General features: G+C 42.4%; 1 protein-coding gene across 5 annotated transcripts in view; it reads right to left on the reverse strand.

Moving 5' to 3' along the window:
- Positions 1-2,216: 2,216 nt before the first annotated feature.
- The window catches only part of KMT5B (lysine methyltransferase 5B), a 51,513-nt gene continuing 28,878 nt past the window's right edge, over positions 2,217-24,851 (reverse strand). The window contains exons 1-8 of one of the 5 annotated variants that reach the window (XM_082659364.1): positions 23,449-23,600; positions 20,533-20,698; positions 20,058-20,167; positions 18,003-18,169; positions 17,708-17,727; positions 17,490-17,626; positions 11,725-11,921; positions 2,217-4,799 (exon numbers count right to left, since the gene is read on the reverse strand). In XM_082659364.1, the coding sequence (XP_082515490.1) occupies positions 3,325-4,799; positions 11,725-11,921; positions 17,490-17,626; positions 17,708-17,727; positions 18,003-18,169; positions 20,058-20,167; positions 20,533-20,559 (2,133 nt within the window). In that variant the 5' untranslated portion in view covers positions 20,560-20,698; positions 23,449-23,600 and the 3' untranslated portion in view covers positions 2,217-3,324. The other 4 variants (XM_082659363.1, XM_082659365.1, XM_082659362.1 and 1 more) reach the window with 4 other exon arrangements.

Consider the following 24,851-nt stretch of genomic DNA (forward strand, 5'->3'; position numbering starts at 1 on the left):
AGGTGCTGCAAAGAGGAGATCTGGGGGTGCGCAGCTTTCTCGGGGTCACCCACATGGTGCGGAGCTGGGCACATTCAGCTTTCCTGACTCCTAAGCCAGTCGCATTTCCTTTCCCAACTTAAGTTTTGCTACAGTAACTGGGAGAAAAAAACGATGCACGCCAGTGCTGGATATGCCAGTTCTGTCTCAGAGAGGGGAAAAAACTAAGTAGTCAGGCACCATGAATAACTGGGTGGCAAAAGCCTTCTTGGGTTTGAGGGCCAGGGGGCTATGTAGTTTGAAAGTGGTCTCCCCACCGAGAGAGGAACGAGTGCTCACCCCCCGTTTAAACCAAACGGCACCAGAAGCAAAAGGAGACCAGGGCTCAGAACACTCACAGATACTGAAAAGCTTCAGAAAGTGATTTTACAAATTCTACTGTATGTGAAAACCTTGTGGACACAGTCACCACTTTGATCTTTTTTTCTCAGATACAGTGAACACCGGCCAAACTGTTTTAATTTCCGAATTTATTAAAATGATTAACCTCAATACTGCAAGTGCATGTACAAAATATTTGTAAAAAATGTTTTTAATGAAACATTAAAGAACTTACCTCAAATGCTGAAAAAGTCCTTTTTTCATTCTTTCAGTACAAGGAATACATTGTATCTCAAAAGTATTACAACTCAGCAAAACAATTTAAAACAGTAATTTGAAAAATGATTGAAAATTGAATACCTTACATATAGTTCTATGATCATTTCCTAATTCTTACAATGCCAAAATCTTTACCAATCGTTGCATAAGCTCTAGCTACGTTTTATTGAATGCAACCTCTTCCAAGTGGTCAACAGTGTGTGGGTTTTGCCATTCCACACAGTGAAGTTCTACAGCAGAGCTAGACCAGCTCCGAGGCCCCTAACTGTAAAAACGGAAATTAGGTTTCCCTGGAAGGCGCCGGCAGTGGCTGCCGAGCGCTTGTGCACACCGACTCCTGAGGCAGTGACCACCACCTAACGTCACTGCTCGGACCCACGGGAAGGTCAGCCCCCAAAGACGAGGCCTCAATAAAGTTAAACTTCATAAATAAATTACTAAAATTAAGCTTAAAAATGGAGTAAAGTGGGAAATGCGGTATTTTGTTACTTTTTCCTTAAGATGAAATTCCTGAAATGGCTATCGTTGGTATTCCAAGAAAACAGTTCAAGATTTAGTCTCTGGACCTCTTTGAAAGACTCCAAACTAAGGTGGGAATAAAAGATGACCCCCTGCTCTCTGGTACCTCCCAGACACAGGGTCTGAGCGTGACCTTCTCAGTGGCCTGAGTCTCCCACTGCCACCCAGAGACACCGGGAGGACTGGGTGAGGTTGTAGACTGCTCCGAGTGCCTTGGGACAGACCTTGCAGGGCTGCCCTACTTCGAGAGGTGAAGAATTCTAGACGGAGCGAGCAAAGAGGGGTGTGAGTGGGCGAGGAGGTCAGCCACCTGCTCCCACATTAATACCTGAGGATGAAACTGCACCGTAACAAACAGGAACGAGACGACAGAAGACTATGGAAGTAATTCCTTGAAGAAAAGAAGGGGAGAAAAATTCTAAATTTAAAGAACTTTTATGAATGTTACTGATTTCTATTTGGAACCTACTAGCAATAGTTCTAAGGAACTTAATTTAAATAGTATCCCCAGGAACCTAGAAACTGGTAGGAATCAGTAAGGAGTAACAGTAAGCACTGAGGTTTTCTCCACTGGACTTCTCATTACCTGCAGATTCCTTTAAGGATTGAAAGATATGGGCTACTTTTCCAGACACTACACGAATCTCCTGAATTGATCTCACTTAGGAACACTGTGTATGTGAAGGTACACGCACACGTTTCCCAGAAGTAGAGCCCCACTGGTGTCAGACACCTGCTACAGATGTATATTCTCAGATTCTCTGTCCAATGATTTGTAAAATCATCCAGAGAAATGGAAGGTTGGTATTGAACATAAAGTAGTAATCAAAATTTTGCTCATTAAGTTACTTAAAATTAATTTTTCTCAAAGTGCTTCAAAAACAAATTAAATGACTCCTCTTTTTGTTTAACTGATAATATAGTCAAAAAAATCTTTGATATTTTCATACATAAACTAACATAAGCCAAGAACTCCCACTGATGCAGTGCTTAAAACTATATATTTATAATTTCCTATTTTATTGGCATGAATATTTCTAAACTTAAAAACCTTCCTGGTAAGTTCTTTTAATTTCTTATGACAAAAATTTCTCACAACACACAAATATTTACAACATATACACTGTTTTCAGTTCTTTACACTGAATTTCAAAGACAAACATTTTTTTATAGGTTACCACAGAACAAAAGCTGTGACTCATGTTTTTATTTCATAAACTATTATAAGTTAAAGTGAATAGAGTTCTTTAATATTCCTTGTAGCATTTTACAAGTGCAACAGAAAACTTGAAGACCCCAATTAAGATAGCTGTAGTTCATTAGATAAATGTTGTTTGTTGCCATCACATTTGTTCACAGCAAATTTTTTGAAAAAATAAGCACCAATCATTCTTGCAAAGAACAATTTTATCTAAAAGGATTGAAAAGTGTTAAATACAAGGTCTTTAATTTACATGACAAGCAATAAATACGCTGTATCGAAACTCCTCCTGCACACTGCGACCCTCGTACATATAACGTACTGAAAAGTTAGCTGTCACGCATGTAATGTTTTTTTTTTTTTTTTTTAAAAAGAAACCGATTTCACTCCCACCCGACCGATGGTCTGCTATTTAACCAAGGTCACAAACAGTACACCTGGGCCAGCAAACTGTGAAACTGACAAAACTCCAAGGGGGAAACATCTAGCAAATAAATCAAAAAGCCAAAGAACATTGCTGGTGATATTAGCATATACTAGAAAACCTTAATATGCTGCTACTGTGATTTGTTTTAAATTATTTTTTAGTCATATATTAAAGAGCCAGTTGATGCTCTTAAAGTTAAAAAAAAGAAAATTGTGTAGCCACATTATTGTTCTCAACGTCCCGTGTGGAAAGTTGCTATCACTGTACAATTTTGCTTGAGCCTTTATTTTACAACAGGGCTTTACCTCTAACTCAGAATTGCACATAAGAAGGCTATTTAAAAAGTACAATAAAAATTTGCACAAATCAGACTTTTAAGAAGAGTCAGTACGCTGTACACTTTCTACAGTATTATGCTGATAAGTGAAAAGACAACAGAAGTGCTGCCCCTAAAATGTTTTCGGTTGAGGAGTAATTGACTGGAATTGTTTATTTCTTTAAAGTAGTTATCCCGGGTCAAATTAAGACCAAGAGCTTACTATGCGTTAAGCCTCAAAGACTGATCTTCTCTTCTCCTGGAAGAAATGTCAATATCTATAGAGTCTTTTCCGACTATGAGCCTCAGCCGCTTCGCCGGAGGAAGAGGGATAAAGTCGTCTTCAAAGTCGTCATCATAGTCATCCTCCTCTCCATCTCCCTCTGAAGAGGAGGAATCAGCGGTACTTTCTTCCTCATACTGACTATAGTCATCGACTTCCATGCGAGACTCCAGGAGAGAAAGAGGATCACTGCAGCACACCCCATTTTCGTGAAGCCCCTCTGCATACGACCCCCTACTCTCCTCGTCCCGTTTTAGCTGGATTTTTAATTTTGTAGAGCTACTGCCTGATCCTGAGTTAAATCCATTATTAAGCTTTGCTACATAGAGATTATTATCGTTTTCATGGTCTTTACTTAACTTGATGCTTATTTTTGAAGAATTCACTCCATCATTCTCTTGGTCATTTGTCTTGCTGCTGCTGTCATGACGCCTACGAAGAGTCAATTTGGGAATCCCAGAGTTATTTTCTAGGATTAACTGTGCATCATACCTAGTGATCCGCCTCTTCTTTTTACTTTTTGCAGTTCGGAAGCTGTCTTTTGCTTTGAAGCTGTCTGATGCGACCACAGAACCGCTAACGGGAGAAGGGGGCCAGTCCGTGTAGCTCCCGGGCACGCCCTCCAGGCTGCTGTGCTCGCCCTGGTCAGGGTGGGACCCCACCCCCTCTCGCCCCACGCCAGCTCTGCCGGGGGAATCGTGCACCGCGGCAGATTCCTCTGCTTCTGCCAACTGTCTCACCAGCTTCCCTTGCCGTGACTTCTTCCTTGACGTGCTGTCACTCTTAGGACACTTGGCCTCCCCCTTCTGCGCAGCTTCGTGAGCCAGTTCTTCCTCCTGCACCGCAGGAGATGCTTGCTCGCCACTGTCTGGGCAAGGTTCCGTCAAGCTGCTTTTGTAGCCATCCAACGTATTTGGTTCGAGCTTGATGTCGGAGGTCTCCTTCAAATTCATCCTCGTCCTCAAGGACCGCCGGGTTGTGTAGGTGCAGGGGGCGCCCTCCACGTGCGCAGGGGCGCCTCGCCCGGAGTTCTGCTTGTGCTCTCGCGCTGCATGTCTAGTTAAGCACCCACTGGCCGCTGCGGCCGGGACTGGTCCCTCTGGCTCCTTATCTTTTTTAATGGGCAAATTTTTGTACAGAACTACTTTAGGTTCTTTAAGTACTAAGTTTCCCATTTCGAGTTTTCCCGAAGCACTCTTCTGCTCCAGCCGTTTGCAATGATTTCTTAGTTTTATCTTTGAAAGTAAAGGCTTTGCAGGTTTTCTCAGTTTCTTTGGTACCCTGGAATTACTTATAGGAGTTAGCTTAGATGAGGTAGAGTTGGAAGGAGCTGGAATTCCTGACATGGACTGCCTTGTCAATGCTCTGCTCTTGCTGTTCTTTTTCATGCCAACGGAAGATTTTCGGTTAGAAGCTGCAAAGTTTAAAAAAAAAAAGAAAAAAAAAAGGATGAAAAACAGTCTTGGTAACACGGTAATGTTCAACAAAACAATGCCAACACCCAGATGATTAGCTATGAAATGTTTAGATTATACAAAAAACGTGGTAGACAGACCCCAGTTGCGTTTCCGCCAGCACTCCTACAGTTCTCCTTTACATTCGCTTTCTAATTTCTGCCTCTAATTTAAGAAGCATCTATTCACTTTCCAGGTACGTAATTTCAGGGTTAAAGAGCTCTTAGCACAGCAAGGACCTGGATTTCACTCTAAGTGTCCTTAATCTATGACGACACTAGTCCAAACTGAACACTTCTTTCCCTGATTTAGTCTTTTACCACATAAAATATCTGAAGTAAAGCTAAGTAAAAATAATATTTTTCTTTCATAGATTCTTCTTAAAATCATCATTTAAAATGTTTCTAAAATCCATTATTCATTAACTCAAAGTATGTTATTTGACTAGTAATCCAGAACCGGCGACAGGTGACTAACAGGCTCTCAGAGACAAATTCTATCACGATGTTTTCAAGTAAGAAAAAGAGATCCTAAGAACCGCATATTGTTACTCCCACTAGACATTTATCCCCAAATGCCGCACCTTCTAAGCTGTTCCCTTCAATGCTGTGAGGACTAGCAGAGGCTCTGAAGGCTGCGGAACTTACTTGGCCCCATCCCTCCGCTGACTGCCCGCTGCCGACAATCAAACCGCAAGAGGGAAGAAGCGCACTGCTAGAGTTACACTCTCGGGACAAGGGGGACCCAACTTCCTTCCTCTGGACAAGGGGATGACAACCTACTGGGAATGACAACCTGAGAACTAACATGACAGTTGGACGGCTTCTCAAAAGGCTTATATGTGACTCAAGTGTCAGGTGGCCCCGTGGTGAGCCTCTGACCTTGCCACTGACTTTCCTTTCCGCCATCTTTGTTTTTCTCTACGTCTACATTTTGGATTTATAGTCACAGTGTTTTACGTGAGTCACTTTCGCGATCACTTAGTCTGCTCCCCATCCCCCACCTGAAAAGCTCTTCCCATCAAAATACCCCTTTAAATCATTCACTAGGGAAGTTGAGATGACCAAACGAATCATCACCACCTCTCAACAGAAAACAGAGGGAATAAAAACCAGTGAACGTGGGTAAGCCCAGCACGCTGCCCGACAAGACTGTTGCTTCCTACACGCCTGAGGGTCGCCAGGGTGACTGCTGTTCCTTCTGCATGGCTGAGCGAGTCAGGTTACCATTAGTTAGTTTTTATTGAGGGAGAGGAGCAAGAATGCATAACAGCATTCCAAAAACATCAACCCGCCAAGAACAGAAGTCTCTGTACTCAGGAAGACGGGCTCACGAATGGCTCTGGGATCTCCAAACCAGCAGAATTCCCAGGAATGAGATCCACTGACTGAACCAAGAACGTGCTTATCTGTGCCGGATGCTACCAGGGAGGCAACTTTTTTTTAAGAACAGTAGTAGCAGTAAAGTTTGGGTGCCACCCAATTTGAGAACCACCGACGTATTATGAACTGAATTATACAGAACTTACCAGAAATAATTTTTTAAATATAAGGATATTTAGGGACGGCTTTTGCTAAAGGATTTCTTTGTGCTTACAAGGCTTCCTACAAGGTGAGAGTAGATGTGCTTATTATGTAAACACACCAGTGCTGGTGTCTGCCTTTCTCAAATGTGGCTATGGTGAGACTTTGCTGTCTATGGCTCTTCAAGGACCATTCTATGACCAAGGTCAGCGGTTCTCATTTCATACCTGCAACCACCCCTCCACAATGATCATTACACCGTGTATCCTTGACTGCAATCCCCCTGCAATCTGGATCCAACCTGTCCTCCTAAACAGCGCCTTTGCCAGTCTCCCTCACAGACTCCTTGTCATGAAATCCGGTGGACCCTTTCAGCCCGTACTGTTGCTTCCTTCTCTGCAGAATGTGACGCTGCTAACCATTATTTTTCCTGAACCCCCTCCTGAACCCCCTCTCTCCTTGGCTGCTCGCGAGAGCACACTCTCCTGGCCTTCCCTCCGTGTCCCGGACCCTCTTCCTCCATCTGCCCGGTGGACTGCACTCCTCAGGCCTCTGCTATCCTAGGCCCCTTGAAAACTCTACTCAGTCTCCAGGCCATAAGCAGCCACTCCTCCACGGCTATCACCATCGATATGCTGGCAGTTCCCAAACCAAAGTCTCTAGCCTGATTCTCGCCTTAATTACAGATCCGCATCACCGAAGGTCCACTGGGACCTTGATCGCCCGCTAAGATTGTCTCATGAGCCCCTCACAAGTCAACATGCCCAAAGGGAACTCACCACCAAGCCTAAGTTCTCCATCTTGGTCAATACCACCAACACCCAGCCAGCTGCCCAAGCAGACACGGGGAGGTCATCCATGACGCCTGCTCTTGCTAACTCTCACCAACCAGCCACTGGTCCTGTGGAGTCCACTCCTGCAGTGCCGCTGGAACCACCTCCTCTCCATTCCTGATGCCACCATTTCCTGCCTTGACTCTGGCACTAACACCCGCCTTTCCTTGCCTCCCTACTGCTTCCCCGACATTCCATCCCCCACCACGCAGCCCAGATGATTCTCCTGGTATGCCACGTCACCTCTGGGCTTTAAACCTGCCAATAACCTAATACCTCAGAATAAAGTCCAAAATTTTAAATTATGCTCATATCCCTCCTTCCCACCTTCTACTCCAGCCTTGATGAACTTTACTGATGCAAATCCTACACTCGTGCCCACACGTTCATTTGTGACGTTCCCTCTGCTTGGAGCACGTTTCACTTGGCCAACTTCTCCTCCCCTTTTGAGACTCAGCTCAGCAAACACTTCTCTCAGGAAGCCTTTCGTGACTCTACACATGACAGGTTACCCTTCCTGTGACTCTTCATGGCACCTGAGATTCTCCTCACTTGGGCACTGATTTTTCAATCACTGGATGAATCTCACTTACGGTGATTTTGAATCTGGGCTCTCGCCCTTCCACCCCTCCTTCCGAGAGGTTCATTGTTAGCTGACTGCAGTGAACCACTGACAAAGCACTTCAGTGTGTGTTTTAAAGAGCACAAGAGAGACTGAATTTGATGCTACGTGTTATTTCAATAGAGAGACTTCCCTTCCGTATTTATGTATTTATCAGTGTATTCTCATCTTGTTTGAAAAGCGTTATCTCAACAAAAGCCCAGCTAAAAGGTGTGCTCACGTCAAAGGGCACAAAAGGCACAGTCCGGCTGGGTAAGAGAAATGTGGGCAACGTGACTAAGCACCCAGGGCTCTTCACGGCGCCACGAAGGTGCTGCTACACTACCGCGGGGGGATGGGGGGTGAGCGCCAGCAACAGCAGGCTGAGGGAGAGATGGTGGTCACAATGGCAAACTAAGAAAAGTCTATCAAGAGACTGAGGATCCTGACACAGTGGAGGGAAGGCACGGCCACGGCTCCCCTGGTTTTGGCACTAACACACCACGTGTGGCTCTCTTCCCTCACGGCTGGGACAAATCCCAAATGCATAAACCTAGACAGTAATTTCACGTGAAGATACACATTCTTAGCAATTAGTATATACTAGGTACAGTGCCAAATGGGCAAATTAGTATGATCTCAATCACAATAAGCATTCTCTGAAGTAAGAGCTATGACACTAAATGAAAACCAAGTTCAGGTGGGCTAGCGTGCCTGAGAGCGTCCATCCGGTCAGCGGCAGAGATGGGACTTGCGCTGAGGCCTGTGGCCCCAGATCTCAAGCTTTTCACCACACCGTCACACGGCCTCTAAGGGACACCACAGAGCTATTACGGGGCCAGTCCCAACTCCTGGGAAAGGACCCGTGGTATGGCTACCGCGGTTCCCTCAGGGTGTCCTCAAAATCATAAGGCAGCTCTGTGTGGGCATCGAGAATGACAGCCAGACACAAGAGCAGCAAAACGACATCAAAGCTTCCAGAACGCTCGGGCTGCACCCGTGCCCTGCGCGGGACAAGCCCCAGAAACACACACGGTGGAGCCAAGGGAACACGAGGGCCACATACAGCCTGGCATGTTCCCAACACGAGGACCCAAAAACCCTCAACAGGATTTTAAAGACTTCAGTTCAAGGAGTCTGTCAGGCACAAGAAGCAGGCTCCACCTCATGCAACCAACACAGGAATGAACGGCTGGAAAAAGGTGCTGGAAAGGATTCTGAAGCAGCCTGCAGGCTCAGCAGAAAAGTGTTCAGACCAACCAGTGATGTCTGCGGCAGGCGAGAGAGTGACAGGTGGTGGCCCAGCCCACTGTCTCCAGGGCAGGCGCTCCTCAGTCCAGCTGAGTGAACTTATTCCACTGGTGGGAGTCCTCTGGGACTTGCACCAACTCGTGGCATTTTCAGTGGCTCACATCCAGGACGCAGCACTATGGGGGTGGCCTAGCCACTGAGGCACAAGAGGCCTAAGAAACCCGACTCTTCTAGTGATGGCATTATAATCAGGTCTGTGGACTGAACCTGTGAGAAGGGATTTCTCGTCTCCTCTCTGGATGCTAACGCGAACAGTCACGTTGTCGTTCTTGAGACACCTTCCAAAAAAGGCCCCGCACGGAAGGAAGAAAGAATTTTTTCTTCCAACTAGGCAGAAACGTTTCTTTAAAAAGAACAAACACGCTGTTCAGAGAAAGCAGTTCCTCTGTAGTTGTCAGCTGCTTAATTCTAACCAAACTGCAGGATAAGATGGGTACTCGGAATCTATACACAAGATGTATGCCCACGCCCCTTGGGAGAAAGGCTTGGGCACCTCTGGCCTTGCATCCACTGCAGTGTCAAAGTCTTTTCTTTCAAACAGGTAGAAGGGTTTGGTCAAGACACAAACAGCAAAAGAAATACAGCCTAAAAGAACACATGTAAGAGCCCGAGAAAACACTGCTATGAACATACTTAGTGCACAATGTTCTCAGAGACCGCTGGAGTAAACCTCGAACTCCTTCAGAGCCCCGAGCCACGTCTAGCAACTGTCACAATGACCCTCAAAGCTACTTATGCCAACCCTTGAATTACTCTAGACAATCACTGTGCAGAAAAGTAACCTGACTAAAGTAAGCACCCTGATACAAGCAGTCACGGTGAAGGGCTCTATTTCTGTTCTGTAATGCTGAGACTACAGCTCAGAGGGATCACCTGTTCCCTCTAGCCTTTAGCAAGTGGCATTTGCAGCCTGCTCTGCATAGTTACTGTGTACTGGTCCCATCCTGGAGCTAAGGCATAAACTCCCCAAGGGAGGGGCCCAAGTCTCATACACTTTTCTTTCTCTTTTTAACAACTAGCAGGCTTTGAACATGTATTTGGTTTATTAATAAATATCCCATAGATGGTCACATAATAGAACACTCAACACCTTCCAAAAATTTTTCCTATTTTGATTTTTTAAACTAAGTGGGGTACTGAGTTCAGTATCTACACATCAGTGTATGGTTAACGCGTAAGAACACAAAGCACCCGCACGAACGTCACAGAGCCACGTGGACAGTGCCGTGGCCATCTCCACGTGTGGCTGGCAGCACACTCCTAAGTGTTCTTATGCAGACATTCATAAAATGGGCCTCACAAGTCGCCAGTTTCACCAAGGAACCAGACTCAGAAAACCAAATGTTGATTATGCTGCGTTTATTATTAAAACCAACAATCAACAGTGAATGACGAACTAACTGCTCTTCTTTGTTCACTTTGGACGTTAAAGACTGGAATAGGAATGCGGCATCGCTTTTCCACGGCAGAGGTTACCCCTGGCCTCTGACTCCCAGCAGAAGGTAGAGTCAGGATTCAGGGCAGTGACAGTCACCATCACGGGAGACATCTTCCCTTTTCTTTGGGATTTTCTGTAGTGGAGAGGAGTACCCAGAGTTGGGCTGAAAACATCTGAAGACAGGGAGAAGAGCCTAAAATAATCAGACCTCAGACGGTACTTACTGCTAACAAGTATGTATGGACATTTAGAGTGCCAAAACAGGCATACTTTGGGGACCATCAAGTTAAAACTTTTAAACTTTATTCCTATCAGAGACAAGTCAGACTAAGGAGCCTACTGCTTTAGTGGCAACCAGAGAAAACTGGTGCTACCCAGATGGAAAACAGTAGCAATCAGGATGGTTCCAGGACTTCAAGGTTCCAAAAACGTGATGTGTTTTCTTGTGCTCACTTAGGATTCTTCTCTTTCTTTTCTCTTTATTCTTCATTCTCTTTTTCCAGTTTCCATCAGGTCTTGCCCCCCCACACAACTGGTATCTTAAAGCTTGTTTCCTTCTCCTTTTCATCACTCTTGCTACTTTCGGTCGAGTGGCTATTACAACACGTCACAGTATAATGACATTCAAACTGCTCCTCTATCACAATTCTGAGTCTGGTAACTGGTGGTTTGGTGAATTGAGTCAGTTCATTTTGAAAATGGCAAGTAAGCAGTAAAAGGGTGGAAGCCTTGAGGCCAGAAGCTATGAATTCCCCAAGTCCATCATCCATCCTAACAGACTGGCCAGGCGCAGAACACGTATGTGCCTGTGTGACGCCACCCCGTCCTTTGTCTTCTTGTGGGCCTAACAATATCATTACAGAGAAACTAACACCTTGAAAAGCTTTCTGTCAAACATATGATGACCCTGGAACACACGATGGAGAATTTAATATCCAGTTACCCAGTATTCAAGAAAAGCAGACAATTTAGTACCATATTAAATCTGGAGGCATGATACAGACTGCTTTTGTGCTCGAATCACTTCTAGAACCTTGCAGTGCTGGTGAAGTGCATGAATCCCAGAGTTTCTCTCAATGTTTAAAAGATCAAAACTATTAGAGCATGCTTTAGAAAGCAAACTATGTGAAAATACTTAAAAAAAAAAAAAGATATGCTTATCAAATCTCCCTTACTTACTTGCATTGTTTTTTTCCTGAGTGGTATCTGCGTCAGTGTTAGAGCTGACAGATTGACTGTCTGAATTTTTGCTGCTGTCACCTAACTTTTTAAGCCTATTTAAACGTTTATCTGTTTCTCTGAGTCCATATTTGCTATTGATAACAGGAGCAGGCGCAGGCAGTCCCACTCTGGATTTAAAAGCACCAGTTCCCCGTCTGAAAGAGAAACAGCACAGGTTACACAAACAGCATTCTCACTGACGTAAGCCTGGTTGCTGAGCGCACTTGGCCACATCAGATCAGCAAGTGTGATAAACTGATGAGGCCCTAATCGCCACTGGAAAGCCGCTAAGCCTAGGACTCTCAAAATATACACATATATAAAATTAATGCAAAAAAGCCCCAGACTTAAAATAAAACAATTTATGATTACTGTCAATCAATTGTTAATTGCCCATGAGAAGCTATTGGTTGGACCCTGTAGAATTTCAAGTGTAGGTAAAAATAAATAAATAAAATTTCAATTTCAAAACCGACTGGTACAATAATTAGGTCTAAACTGTAACTGAAATAACCCACCTGTTAATTATATCCCAGCTTTGTTCTGCATAATTTAACACTACATTACTGAATATTGAGAATTACAGAATTAAAAGAGGAACCAGCGAATTTCCATAAATTAAATCATTGCTTAGAAGCTAATGTTAGATACAAACAAATACTAACTGAAATTCTGAATAAGAAGGCTAGGCTATCTGAGTGAAAATCTCACTTCTAGAATAATGAAAACTGTTAAATTCCTCCTTTAAAGTTACTGAATGAACATAATTAACAAAATGTTACTAAATAAAAGACATTAAAAGACTTGCTTTTACCACTGGCTAAGAATGATCTGTAACCTGCTTTAATTATTTATATTTATATAAATTCTAATGAAGTGGGTGCTTAATAAGAAGTCCTCCTAAACTTCCTTAATGAACCTAGCTTTGCAAATCTGTGCTTTATTCAGTGTTATAAAGGTAAATTTCTACTTGCTCTGCTCAAAAGAATAAATAAAATATAAATTAATGAGGTTAAAAAAATTAAGCACTACATACTGCATTTAAAAAATGATAACTCTCTTTGGCCAAAATTGCCTTCACTGACTTGCCTGTCACTGGCCTTAGCTTGTTAAAGAAAAGCCATATAATAACAGCTTCTGAACTTGAGGCAAAATTGTGAGCACTTCCCATTATGAAGCAATACTGCCCTCCAAAAGATCCCATGTGATTTATTTCCTTCAGGATTTAGATGAGGAGAAAATAACTTTTCTCCTCCAAGGAATCTGAGTATTTCACCTTTTGCTAAGGGAGAACAAAAATTTTATTTTCTCTCCCTCCCTCTTAAACCTCTTAATGCTAGGGAGGAGCACAAAGCTAGTCTGAATGCAGAGACTATGTTTGGCGACTAAGGTGAGCATTCTTGCCTTCTTCGCCTTCCTAGAATGGATCTGGAATTCTACTTTTATTAATGCTTTTGTAAAAATGACAAACATATTGTGGGACTGCCTCAATTCTTTTTTCAAATGGTGCATTAGAAATCACTGTAAAAACCTCTAGGTAACCTTCACCACGGCAGGCCAACAATTACACTCCACTCCACCATAAAGTATATTCAGAAAGTAAATGCGTAAATCCTAAAGGCTGTTTCATTTCAGGTGGATTAAGGAATTAATAAATTTTGTTCAGATATTGTGCCTTTTTACCATAACCTGTAATATTTCTGGAAAGATGGGCCATACTTTAATACAAAATAAATGATCATGGTGGAATTATCTGAAAATTTATTTTTTTTAAGTAAAACTCCCCCATTCATCTGTTTCTCTACTTCCTTTACTTCTTTTTAACTTATGACAGTAACACATGCTTGTGTTTGCTGCAACAGGTGAGACAATCTTAGGCTCCGTCTCCATAAAGCAGAAGTCAGTAGTGCTCCCCAGCCAGCCTCCATCCCCAGAGCCCCCCGACCCCGCCCTGGCGCCAGTGCTAACCACCTGCCAGCACCTCATCTCCTGCTCCTTTGCCATGAGCTACACACCTATTCACATTGTTGTTTCTTCCTAAGCAAACAAAACCCAAAGAGGATAATACCATACATCTTACTCAGCAACCAGCTTTCTTTCTTTTTTTTCCCCCAGCTTTCTTATTACATCATGCACAAGTAAATCTGAACTGTTTTGAAACTTGTACCTTTTACACAGACTAAACATTCCATAATCTGTTCAAGCACTACTGGTTATTACTGAAACTTGTAGGTTTGTGGTTTTTGCTTGCCACCATGAATGCTGCTGCTACCCTGCTTTGAAACCAAATCCTTACTAACTAATGCTCCTACTTCCATAGGATAGATTCTTCCATGTGGAACTGACTGCCAGACAAAAGGGTGTGATTATTTTGAACAAATATTGCCAGATTACTTTCCCAAAAGGTTATAGCAATTTACAGCCCTAGTGACATTGCGTAAGTGCCTGTTTCCCTACATCCTCACCAGCAGCACAGAGTACGCTTCTAAATTTTGCCAATTTGATAGTGAAAACGGATACCTAGCTATTGTTTTCCTTGTTTATGGCCATCATTTTCTGTGTAGCACCTTCCTTACCTCTTTTCTCTAGTGGAAGTCTGTCTTTTTTTTTAATGAGCTTATAAGAGCTTTTTGTCCTTGGGATATTAACTCTGCCGTGTATGTACTTTTTTCCCCCTTCAGTTTGTCATTAATCTGACTTTTGCTTTTAGCTATTCAAAAATTTTCATATTCACCATTTCTTGTCTTAACTTCTTTCAGAAGATTTCCACTACCCCAAGGGTAGACGTATACGTTCTAATTTTTTTCCTAATCATCTTACATTATATTTTTAAATTAAAAATTTTAATCCATCTGAATTTATCTTGTATATGGTGTGAGATGTTGAGCTTGGTTTTCTTCCAGGCGCACAATGAATTATGTCACTATTATTTATTAAAGAAATCATCATTTCCCCATACGTGGTATTAAGACTTCATACACACTCGGCTCTATTTCAGGAGTCTGTTCATGTCCTCTTATTTGTCCATATCGGCCAGTGTCATCAAGTTTTGATCACAACTGTTTCATAGTAAATTTTTAATCAGGCCAACTGCCCCTAACTATACTTTAGAATCTAATTTTTTCTTAGCTATCATCAGACATACTTTCATATAAGCTTTAAAACAATTTGGTCCTTCATATTCTTCGGTCCCTCACTAGATTTCATTTCTCAAATTTTCTAGAGTGAAATTTGCAGTACTTACTTATGAAAGTATTACAATTACTATTTTGTTAGGATGGTTATTTCCCAGAAGCGCACATCAAACGTATCCTGGACACTGTACCCACGATGTCAGCACCTCTGTAAACCCTCTGTCCCCTCTCCTTCCTTCTTTTCACCCTTCAGCAACTAGCACACTGTGCGTGTGTCCCTTTCATGGCACTGCCCTCACAGTTGGCACTGTGCTAGTCTTGTTTACCCTGCCTGCATGAGGCCTAACATAAAGTAACTAACTATTCAGTTACCATATGATGAATAATTGAATGAGTTCCTTTGGTCTCATCCTCTCGCCTAATTTCTGGAAAGGCAGAAACAATCTGGTGTTCCTGAGAATTTCAAGAATATTCCCAGCCAACCTTTAAATCAAACTTCCCAAATAGCCTGACGATAGCTGAGCCTACTGCTCCGTATGAGGCCTTTCCATTTAAAAAGGATTTGCACATGTTTCTGTTTATTCCTCACACTAACCCCGTGGAGCAGGCAGGACAGCCCTTCTGACCAGTGAGAAACAGTCTCCTGGAAGAGAACGAATCTGCCCGAGGGACATGATGACACATGGGGTTCTAAACTAGGCAAAGAGCTGTGTCAGGGGTGGTCTGGAATCCTGTGTATGTGGTTACATTTTTCAGGACCGCCTCCAAAAGCATATTTAGCGTATTACTTACTCCATTCATTCATTCACCAAATATTTATCAAGCACCTACTATATGTCAGGTACTGTTCTGGACGCTGGGAGTACAGCAGTAAATGAAAAAGATAAAAATCTCTGCCTTCCTGGAACTTGCATTCTAATGGGAGAATAACCAGAAACCACAAAATAAGTTTACAGCTAACATCTGAATATTAACTGTGTGCTGTTTTACATACTTTTCGTGAGATAAATTAAATCCTCACAGCAACCCTATGAGATAGTTTCTAATGTTATCCCCATTTTATAGATGGGGTAATTAAGGCACAAAAGCAGCTAAGTTGCCCAAGATCACACAGCTAATGAAATGCAGAGTCACAGGATTCCAACTCAGGGAGTCTGACGCCAGATCTCATGCACATCACTGTTATACTATGTTATCTCTAAAATGGTTTTAAAGCATTATTCAACTGTAATTAAACTACTTCATGGATTAAAGGGTCTTTTTGTGGACTGGTCTAAGATTTAACCAATGTTTGAACCATTTTTTTAATTTAGAAAAAGATAAATTTTATCCCCCTGCATTCCCACTCCCTCCCTGCAAAAGGGGCAAAAATTCAGCAGCATCAGGAATAGGTTTTCTGCCCTCCCTTCGTGGCAAAGATCCCAGAGCTGGGAGAGAAACAGCTGGGGTTGTACCACGACCCCATGCCTCTGCTCTCTCACGACACAGGGGAAACCGCTGGCTTCCCTGAAAGAAGGGAAACGTGGGCTCTGGGGAATCAGCATTTCTCCCGAGGCCGGATGGCTGGCGGAGAAGTAGTACCACCGCCTATCTTTGCTTCCATGTGTAAAAGGCTCTGAGGTCAGGCTGACTTGGACTTCTGCACCTGCAGTGTGGCCACACCACCAGCTCTCTCCCAGGACAGCTGTGAGGACTGAATGAGTCAGGGTGAGTAAAGCACCCAGTACAGCACGTAAAATGGGCTCAACAAATCCAGGTTTGCTCATCTGAAGAAGAATATTTACGTATATACACGTATACTCGAATCGCTGCGCTGTACACCTGAAACTAACATGATCTTGTAAATCAACTATACTTCAATTAAAAAAATAAAAACAATAACCAAAAAACCAAATCCAGGTGTGCTCCCTGTGTGGCCGATGCCAGCATGGGGGCCTTCCTGCAGCACCGGCCCGGACAAGCTCGTGAAGCTGCCTCTGAGCTCAGACACGCAGAATCGCCACGAGGAGACGAGCCGTGTGGACAAGGAGTCCCGCTAAGTCAGATTTGGGGGATTTCCACAAGGACTCCAGAATCTTGATGGGTCCCAAAAGGAAGTTCTTCACCAAGTAACGGAACTTAGAAATTATTAAGAGCACGTGCATCCAAACATAACAATTCCAGAAGACACAGCTTGGCAGTACCCAAGACAACCTCGGGGTTTTTACATGATTAGCAGTGGTGAACTTCACTGGCCATTTTCGGAGCAACCCCACCCTGGCACCGTGTGTGTGTGGGCGTGGGCGTGGGCGTGTGCATGTGTGTGTAAGGTATTTCCCATTCTCTCTTTAAGCATATTTGCATTCTGATTAACTCATAATGATAACTGCTGGTAATGATTTTAACATTTTAAAGGGCCAGGTGCTGGGGCCCCTAAATAGTTCTGTACTCTTCGGTTTTGCTTATGCATGCTGTACTGCGTGCAATGCTGTAGAACATAAAAGACTATCCCTTATCATTTAAAGGATGAGAAGATAACACGAGTTCATGCTCATAATCATCAGGTGGTTAAAAGAATGCAAGAGCCGAATATCTTACTTAATACTTTACCTTTCACAAGTGTAACACTCGCAGAACTCATTATTTTCTCCAAAAAACCCATCTCCATAATAACAAGAAATTTCTTCTCCAGGTTCAATATCTCTTAGAGCCTTCACACATGCTGTATCTCGACCAGTTGACACAAACTGAAATAAAATCAACTCATTAAGAAACTCATACCTGAAGCAAACACAAAATACTTGAGATAAAATATTTTTTATGCTTACCTTACAGTTAGGTCTGCAATCTGAAAAATGTCCAAAAGATAAAGTCAATTAACTGTAGATAAGATCTGAAACACGAACAATTACAGAAATCTGAAATAAGCTTTCCACATAATTTTACCAACTTTTGATAGAAGTTTCAGGTCTTAAGTTAAACTACAGGAATATTTATTTTAATAGGTTTATGCAAAAAGAAGAAATTTCTATTTCCAACCCTCCTTTAAAGGAAGATAAGGTCATTCTAAGTTTTAGAAGTGCTACCCAACACTAGAGCTAACACCTTAGAAACAGAGCTTACCATGGTTTATAAACGCAGCAGGACCAAGCCAGAGCTGAGCACAGTTTTTCCTTGTGGAATACATGACACTGAAGTCGTTTTCTCCATGTCTAAGTAGCATGTTCTCCTCAATTTCTGAAAGTTCGGCAATACAACCCACCAGTAATTCTATTTTGTCATTTCGTTTCCTATTTAAAATATGTGATGTTAAAAATTACTAGTAATTATAAATCGTAAGGCTTCTTTCAATAAAATAAGCCTGTCCAACAAATACCAGGAATCGAGAAGACTTAGCTGTGCATGTTTTAGCTGATTCACTTGGATCCCCACCTGGATGTCATCTCCTTTTCCCTGGAAGCCCCACAGCCTTGTGAACAGTTACTTGTGCAGCTAGCTGCCTTATCCCTACCAGAGACTAGAAAGTCCACTAGGAATCGTGCTACCTACACCTCCGAATCCCCTACCGGACCCGGCATAGTGCTTTGCAGGCAGAAAGGACTCAAAGACCCGCCGCACTGCATTCAACTTGCTGACACTGGAGAAGGAGACAGAGACAAGCAGCAGGAGGGTCGGGAGAGCCCAGAACTGGGACGCCGCCCTGCAGAGCAGCAACAGCAAATGTCATGCAAGCCAACAGGCACTCGTCAGTGTTCTAGCAGCCACATTAAGGAAGGAAAAACAGGTGAACGTACTTTCAGTAACATATTTTAACCCAATATAACCCAAATACTATTTCAGCAGGTAATCAGTATGAAATATTAATGAAAAATATTTACAATTTAATATAAAATCTCACATGTATATCACAATTTGTAGCACTTCTCAATTCAGACTAGCCACATTTCAAGGTTTCAACAGCCACCCATGGCTGGTGGCCATGGTACTGGATGATGCAGCTCTAGAACCCAAGACCTCAAACCTCCACAGCCATGTGCAACACGGAGCCATGGGAGCCGATGAGCAGGCTGGATTCCATCCCACAGCAAACAGATACACTCACTCACATACACACACCCAAGCAAGAAGCCCAGGAGGAAGGCTCTTTCCCATTCCAATTTCAGGTACCTGACCCGAAAATTTTTGCTATAAAAAATACTGGGGGTGGGCTTCCCTGGTGGTGCAGTGGTTGAGAGTCCGCCTGCCGATGCAGGGGACACGGGTTCGTGCCCCAGTCCGGGAAGATCCCACATGCCGCGGAGCGGCTGGGCCTGTGAGCCATGGCCGCTGAGCCTATACATCCGGAGCCTGTGCTCCGTAACGGGAGAGGCCACAACAGTGAGAGGCCCGCGTACCGCAAAAAAAAAAAAAAAAAAAAATACTGGGGGTGGTGTAAGAGAGGGGTTACATATTTCTTCTGGGAGATAAGGCAGGGAATAGGCATTAGAGGAAAGATATAATTACATATTCTCTCTTTCACGTATGACTTTTATCCCTCCTAGCTGGGCTCAACTTTACTACTTTTATTTAAGCTGGCACACATATATATATTTTGAAGCAGGCATTGTGCTAGGAAGCTTCTACACACGAAATTCCTACGTAACCTTTCTTATAGGCCAGTAAAAAACTGACTCCGGATGCCAGGTTATTCAACCCCAGCGTCCCTAACCTCTCAGTAGTCCTTGAGCAGGCATCCAGACTCAATGAAAGGAAAACACAAAGCATTCTGGCTTAAAGGGAGATCTGGTTCAACTCAGACTTCTTCTTCTTGTTTTTTTTAATAAAAAAAATTTTTTTAAGTCTTTATTGAATTTGTTGCAATACTGCTTCTGTTTTATGTTTGGTTTTTTGGCCCTGAGGCAGGTGGGATCTTAGCCCCCAAACCAGGGATCGAACACGCACCCCTGCATTGGAAGGCGAAGTCTTAACCACTGGACCTCCAGGGAAGTCCCCAACTCAGACTTCTAATTTCACTGTCCCGACCCCAGTCACTGGGCTGAGGCACTGGCACTGCATTGGCTCCTTTAGGGTAAGCTCTGGCCTTATTCCTTCCTACAACTTTCTTAGCACATGAACAGTAATTTAAGAGAGAACTGTAAACAAAATTACTTTACGGGTTTATACTAGTATAATAGTTACCACTCTTTTGTTGCAACAATTTTGGCTCCATTTTGTTCCGATGAATATCTATTACAAGGCAATATTTCAAATCCACTGTCGGTTGCAAACATTCGCAAGTAAATAAATACCTAAAACAGAAAAAAAAAAGTGATACCTACTTTACATTATTTATCTTGCTAGACTTCCTCAGAATTATAAAAGCAAACCACCACCAACAATGAAAAAATTTAAGATTAAGTAACAAATTTTGTTATTTTAAAATGTCCCATACTTGTGTACCTGGTGACTTGGCTATGCTACTCTAAAAGCTCACAGTAAGTTTCCCTTCTGGATGACAGAGTTTTCTCTATGGAGAGTCACACAAGTTATCTGATGTGTTATTAGGTCTTCATATTGATTAGTTCTATGAAAATCTGATTTAAAATTTCAGTGTTCCCTACAATTTAGGCTCATGCAAACAGATAAACAGTACTAATTTGGTTAATGAGCTCACGTGCTCCTTGAACAATCTCTCCTGCATTTTGCTCTTGTTGAGAAAATAGTGCCGCGCCCACTCTCCTGAGGTCAGACATTTGAAGGCTTTCTCCAAGTGCTCATCTTTCTTGAAACGTTCAATTACTTCCTTTAGTTCTTCTTGTCTTCCTTTAATAGGCCGAAATCTGAAAGAAATCAGAACAATAACTTCAGTTATCTTCCATCATCCTTGGGCCACTGCTTAAGAGATCTTGAGAAAAAAGTAACCTAAAAACAGCCAGACCTAGCAGAAGAGTCATAATAAGTAATCTGGATGATTATTACTAAAGTAATATTGATCACCAGGAGATATAATTTCTCTTTCTTCAAACTATACTTTAATATTTTTATTTCAGTTAGCTCATTAACTGAGAGGTGACCAGGTGATTCAAATGAAAGCTGTCTGATTCAGGCTTTTATAACTAGTCATCTACTTTGGGAGGTACAAAACAATAGATCTAGAATAGAGCTCATCTAATTGAGTTAGAATGACAAGAATTTTTTAAAACATGCAGAATCAAGCCAGAAGAGTGCAAGGCAATAAGCTTCAGAAGAGGGATGAAGCAAACAAAATCATGCCATAAACAAAAACATCCTCTATGTACATAGTTAGAAAAACCCCAAACTAAGCATCCCAACAGGTCTTGAAACACACCTTGATGTTCCAACATCCATGTCAAATTAATCTTTGATAACTGCGTTCAGAGAACAAAAAGTGTGCAAAAGTACAACTCTAGCGGTGATACTGTTGTGGTGGTGATGGAAGGAAAAACTGTTGGGGTAGAATTTTAGAAGGCTTCCATGTAAAATCAGCTATAATGACTACAGAATATCACATGGCTATGCACATATTAACACATGATACAATCATGGCCCAAGTAAAACTTAAGTTGTACTCATTTTAAAGCTATGTTCTCAATAAAACATGTAATATGATTAAAGGTACTTGGATCTTAATTCCAAAATTTCTTCTCATGTCGATTTCATTTGGTCTACTTTCCAAAATAAGGTTAGGTTTTTTTAAAATTAACATCCAACAAAACAAGGAATTACAGACTGTTCTTCAAATAAAACACATTAAGAAAAAAATATTAGTGTCTCAGGAGAAAAACTATTTGAACTATGAATCTTGCTCTAGCATCTAAAACTGCACATCGCAGACACCTGAGAATTCTAAACTGAGATAACAGCTAGCATAGACTCCAGCGAAGGAAGCATTCAAGCAGTATTTTGTTTTCCAAATAAGCTATCACGAATGTATTCATCACATTTCAGCAAGATTTTAAGCCACAATATTTCACCAAGGCTTATTTATTAGGTGCTGTGTACACATGTGCTATGGTGGAAAATGTAAGCTAGAAGACATGGCTACTGTTCTCGAAGGTAAAATTTTGCTGGGACCGAAAGCCATATGCATGCATCAAACAGATAAGCAAGGCATCAATATGCAAGTGCATGTTCATGTGGTACAAACAACACTGCTGCAGCACTTTGAAGTATGGAAATTATAACTAAGGTGTGAGGTTTGTTTGGGAAGGGGGTGGTTTGGAGTTGACTTTGATATGGGCAATGAGGAAAGTGGTGAATTTAGATTTCTAAAGAAAAAGCAGAATATTACTATAGGCAGGAAGGAAAATCAAAAGAAGGAAAACAAAGTGAGAGAAATTCTAAGCAGAGGATCTTAAGGCTTGATTCAGAGATGACAGGAGCTGAGGGAGTCAGCTGGCGAGTAACAGTAAAGGAGAGTTCTAAAACGAGGAAGAGGGGAGACATGAGGAACAGGACAGTAACACAATTTACTAGGCAGGATCTCTAGAGGCCTTCAGCTGTGAGAGCATGCTGACACCTCTAGGAACTTACTAGCTGCAGACTCCAGTTTCAGTAAGCTCTTAAAACTACTAAGTAGAACAATCTGAAGGAGTTCTAGAGACATCATATGAGGAAATGGACAATGCCCTGTTTTATTTCCCGTTTCAATCAGTTAGCACACCAGCCCTCACAGACAGACAAGTGGAAGTCCTTTAGACAATTCCAAATGTCTTTAATTAGGCTGTCAGACTATGGTATCAGAGAACCACTAACATAAAGATTTGCAGAACTGTGAAAGTATCCAAACTTCCATACAGTTATAATATTAAACTACTTACTTGCAGCCATCATTAAGTGATTTCGTCAAGATTGGGTTTCTCTAAGAAACCCAGTCTAAATCCTCTGGCTGCAACCCTACACCACGGGGTTATTTGCAAATGAAGGACAGATAAGACCACCAAGCAGCTGTTAGCTAAGGCACACCACTCCAGGCAATACAAAGTGATGGGAAACAGATAACCGGAGTTTTACGCAGTAAACAGAAAAGCAGTAGTTCACTTTGAGCAAATACGATGAATAATCCATGATGTTAAGTGATGGACGGGGCTGCAAACGACAGGAGCCAAGCAATCTTTACATGTTCAACGTGGGACTGATCAACGGTGCCAATTGTAAAGTAAATGCACGGCTCGACACATTAGAGAGCAAGAGTCAGGACTAAGTTCACCTGAAGATCTTAAGAACATGGCAGAAAGTAAGTTACAGACCTGGAATGGACACTGGCTATTCCTGACAGGTTTTACATGTGCTCTCCGCTCCCTGAAACTTCCTCCCTGTCTACAAATACCTTTCAGCTATCCTTTTGTTTACTCTTTGTTCATGATGCCAAACAATTTATATGCTAAAACCAACACAAAATAATCAACTCCTGAGTTAATAATATTCTGCCTTCCACATATCCTGTGACTTTTATTTCTGCTTTCCTGCCTTCTACTGCCTCAAACACAAACCCCCAAAACTGTCCCTTGTTGCCCACTAAGCAAGAACCTCTACTTTACTTAAAATGTAATTTACTGTCAAAACTTACTGTCACAGTTGGCTGCTATAGGCGTGAAATGATAGTGAGGCAAAGGAGGAAGAAAATGGTTCTGGGTGCAGATGGGAAGGGGAAGAGACAGTTGTTTTCGATAACCCTATAGAAGAACATCAAAATCACCTGGCTGACAGTTCCAGTCAAATCCCATTGTAACAAAAACTGCGGGGAAATAAAAATTATTTAATAACATAAGATTGTTACAACTATTAGGGCCAGAGCAAAAGGCACTGAGGACCTTAGAAAAAATTAATTTTCTATTACTGAATAGAAAACACGCTCTGTCCTCTCCTTAACCACAATCACTCTAAATCTCCCGTACGAATTGCACAAAGCTATTCTTACGCCATGACTTCTAAAGCTAGGAGAAAATTTAGATTATCTAAAAATTATCTCTTGTTCCATAAATGAGGAAAATAAGGCCCAATGAGGGCTAACTGCTGGAAGGACTGGGACTGTTACCCAGGCCTTTCTCGGCCCCGCTCTTATCTGAACCACGAGAGCCCTCTTGTGTCGTTCTGTCATGAGAACAGGGTCTGACTTGTATTCACCGCTGCGAGCCAGCACTGAGCTCGGCCAGAGACAGCGCTGACTGGTACCCTGACAGCACCATGAAAGGGGTGGAAACAAATCGACTATTTGGGGGTGGGTGGGCTGGGGTGGGCTGGGATGGCAGGGGAGGCAAGAGAAACGGGTATTCGGCATTTCCACATCAACGTGTCCCTCTTCCCTCTTAATATTTAACATTTGCAACTTTAAATAAACCAAACATTTATTTTTCTCTTTCCACACCTCTCTGATCAATGGCTGGTATAAGAAATTTAAAAATATGTCATTTACAATTGTTTACTACTAAAAGGGGCAGAAAAAAACATATGAATTCACACTCCCACACACCTGTTCCCCACTCTTTCCAGAGACTGACTTCCCAGGTTTTCTTGCTATTTGGTTTTTCTGTTTCCAAACCCAAGAGACCACTGTGGCAATGAAGAAAAGTTGCAGATTTGTATTAGCTGCACTACCGTGCCCTTCCATTAGCATGTACAACCAAGAGCTACTGGAGGGAGGGGAAAGAGGAGGGGGGACAGAAAAAAGGGAGCAAGGGAAGGAGGGAGGAAGAGAGAGAAAAATGCTCAAATATTTAAGATATAAAATAAAACCATGAGTCAACATCGTGAACACATTTCCCCCTTGAAGAAAGATTAACTGCGAACTGAGTTCGTAGATGCCGAGTGGAGGAGTCATGCTAGGACCACAGCTCTTCATTCCTTCTTGACCTGAAAATAAACAGCAACCAGAAACATACCTGGCTGAGTCCTGCAATCAGTGCTCAGCTAATCCCATGGAGTGACTCCTGATTTTTGGATGATTTCTCTTAAAATTACCCTGTTATGGAG

This window comes from Grampus griseus, assembly GCF_964374135.1.
Source record: "Grampus griseus genome assembly, chromosome: 8".
In the NCBI taxonomy this organism is placed as follows: domain Eukaryota; kingdom Metazoa; phylum Chordata; class Mammalia; order Artiodactyla; family Delphinidae; genus Grampus; species Grampus griseus.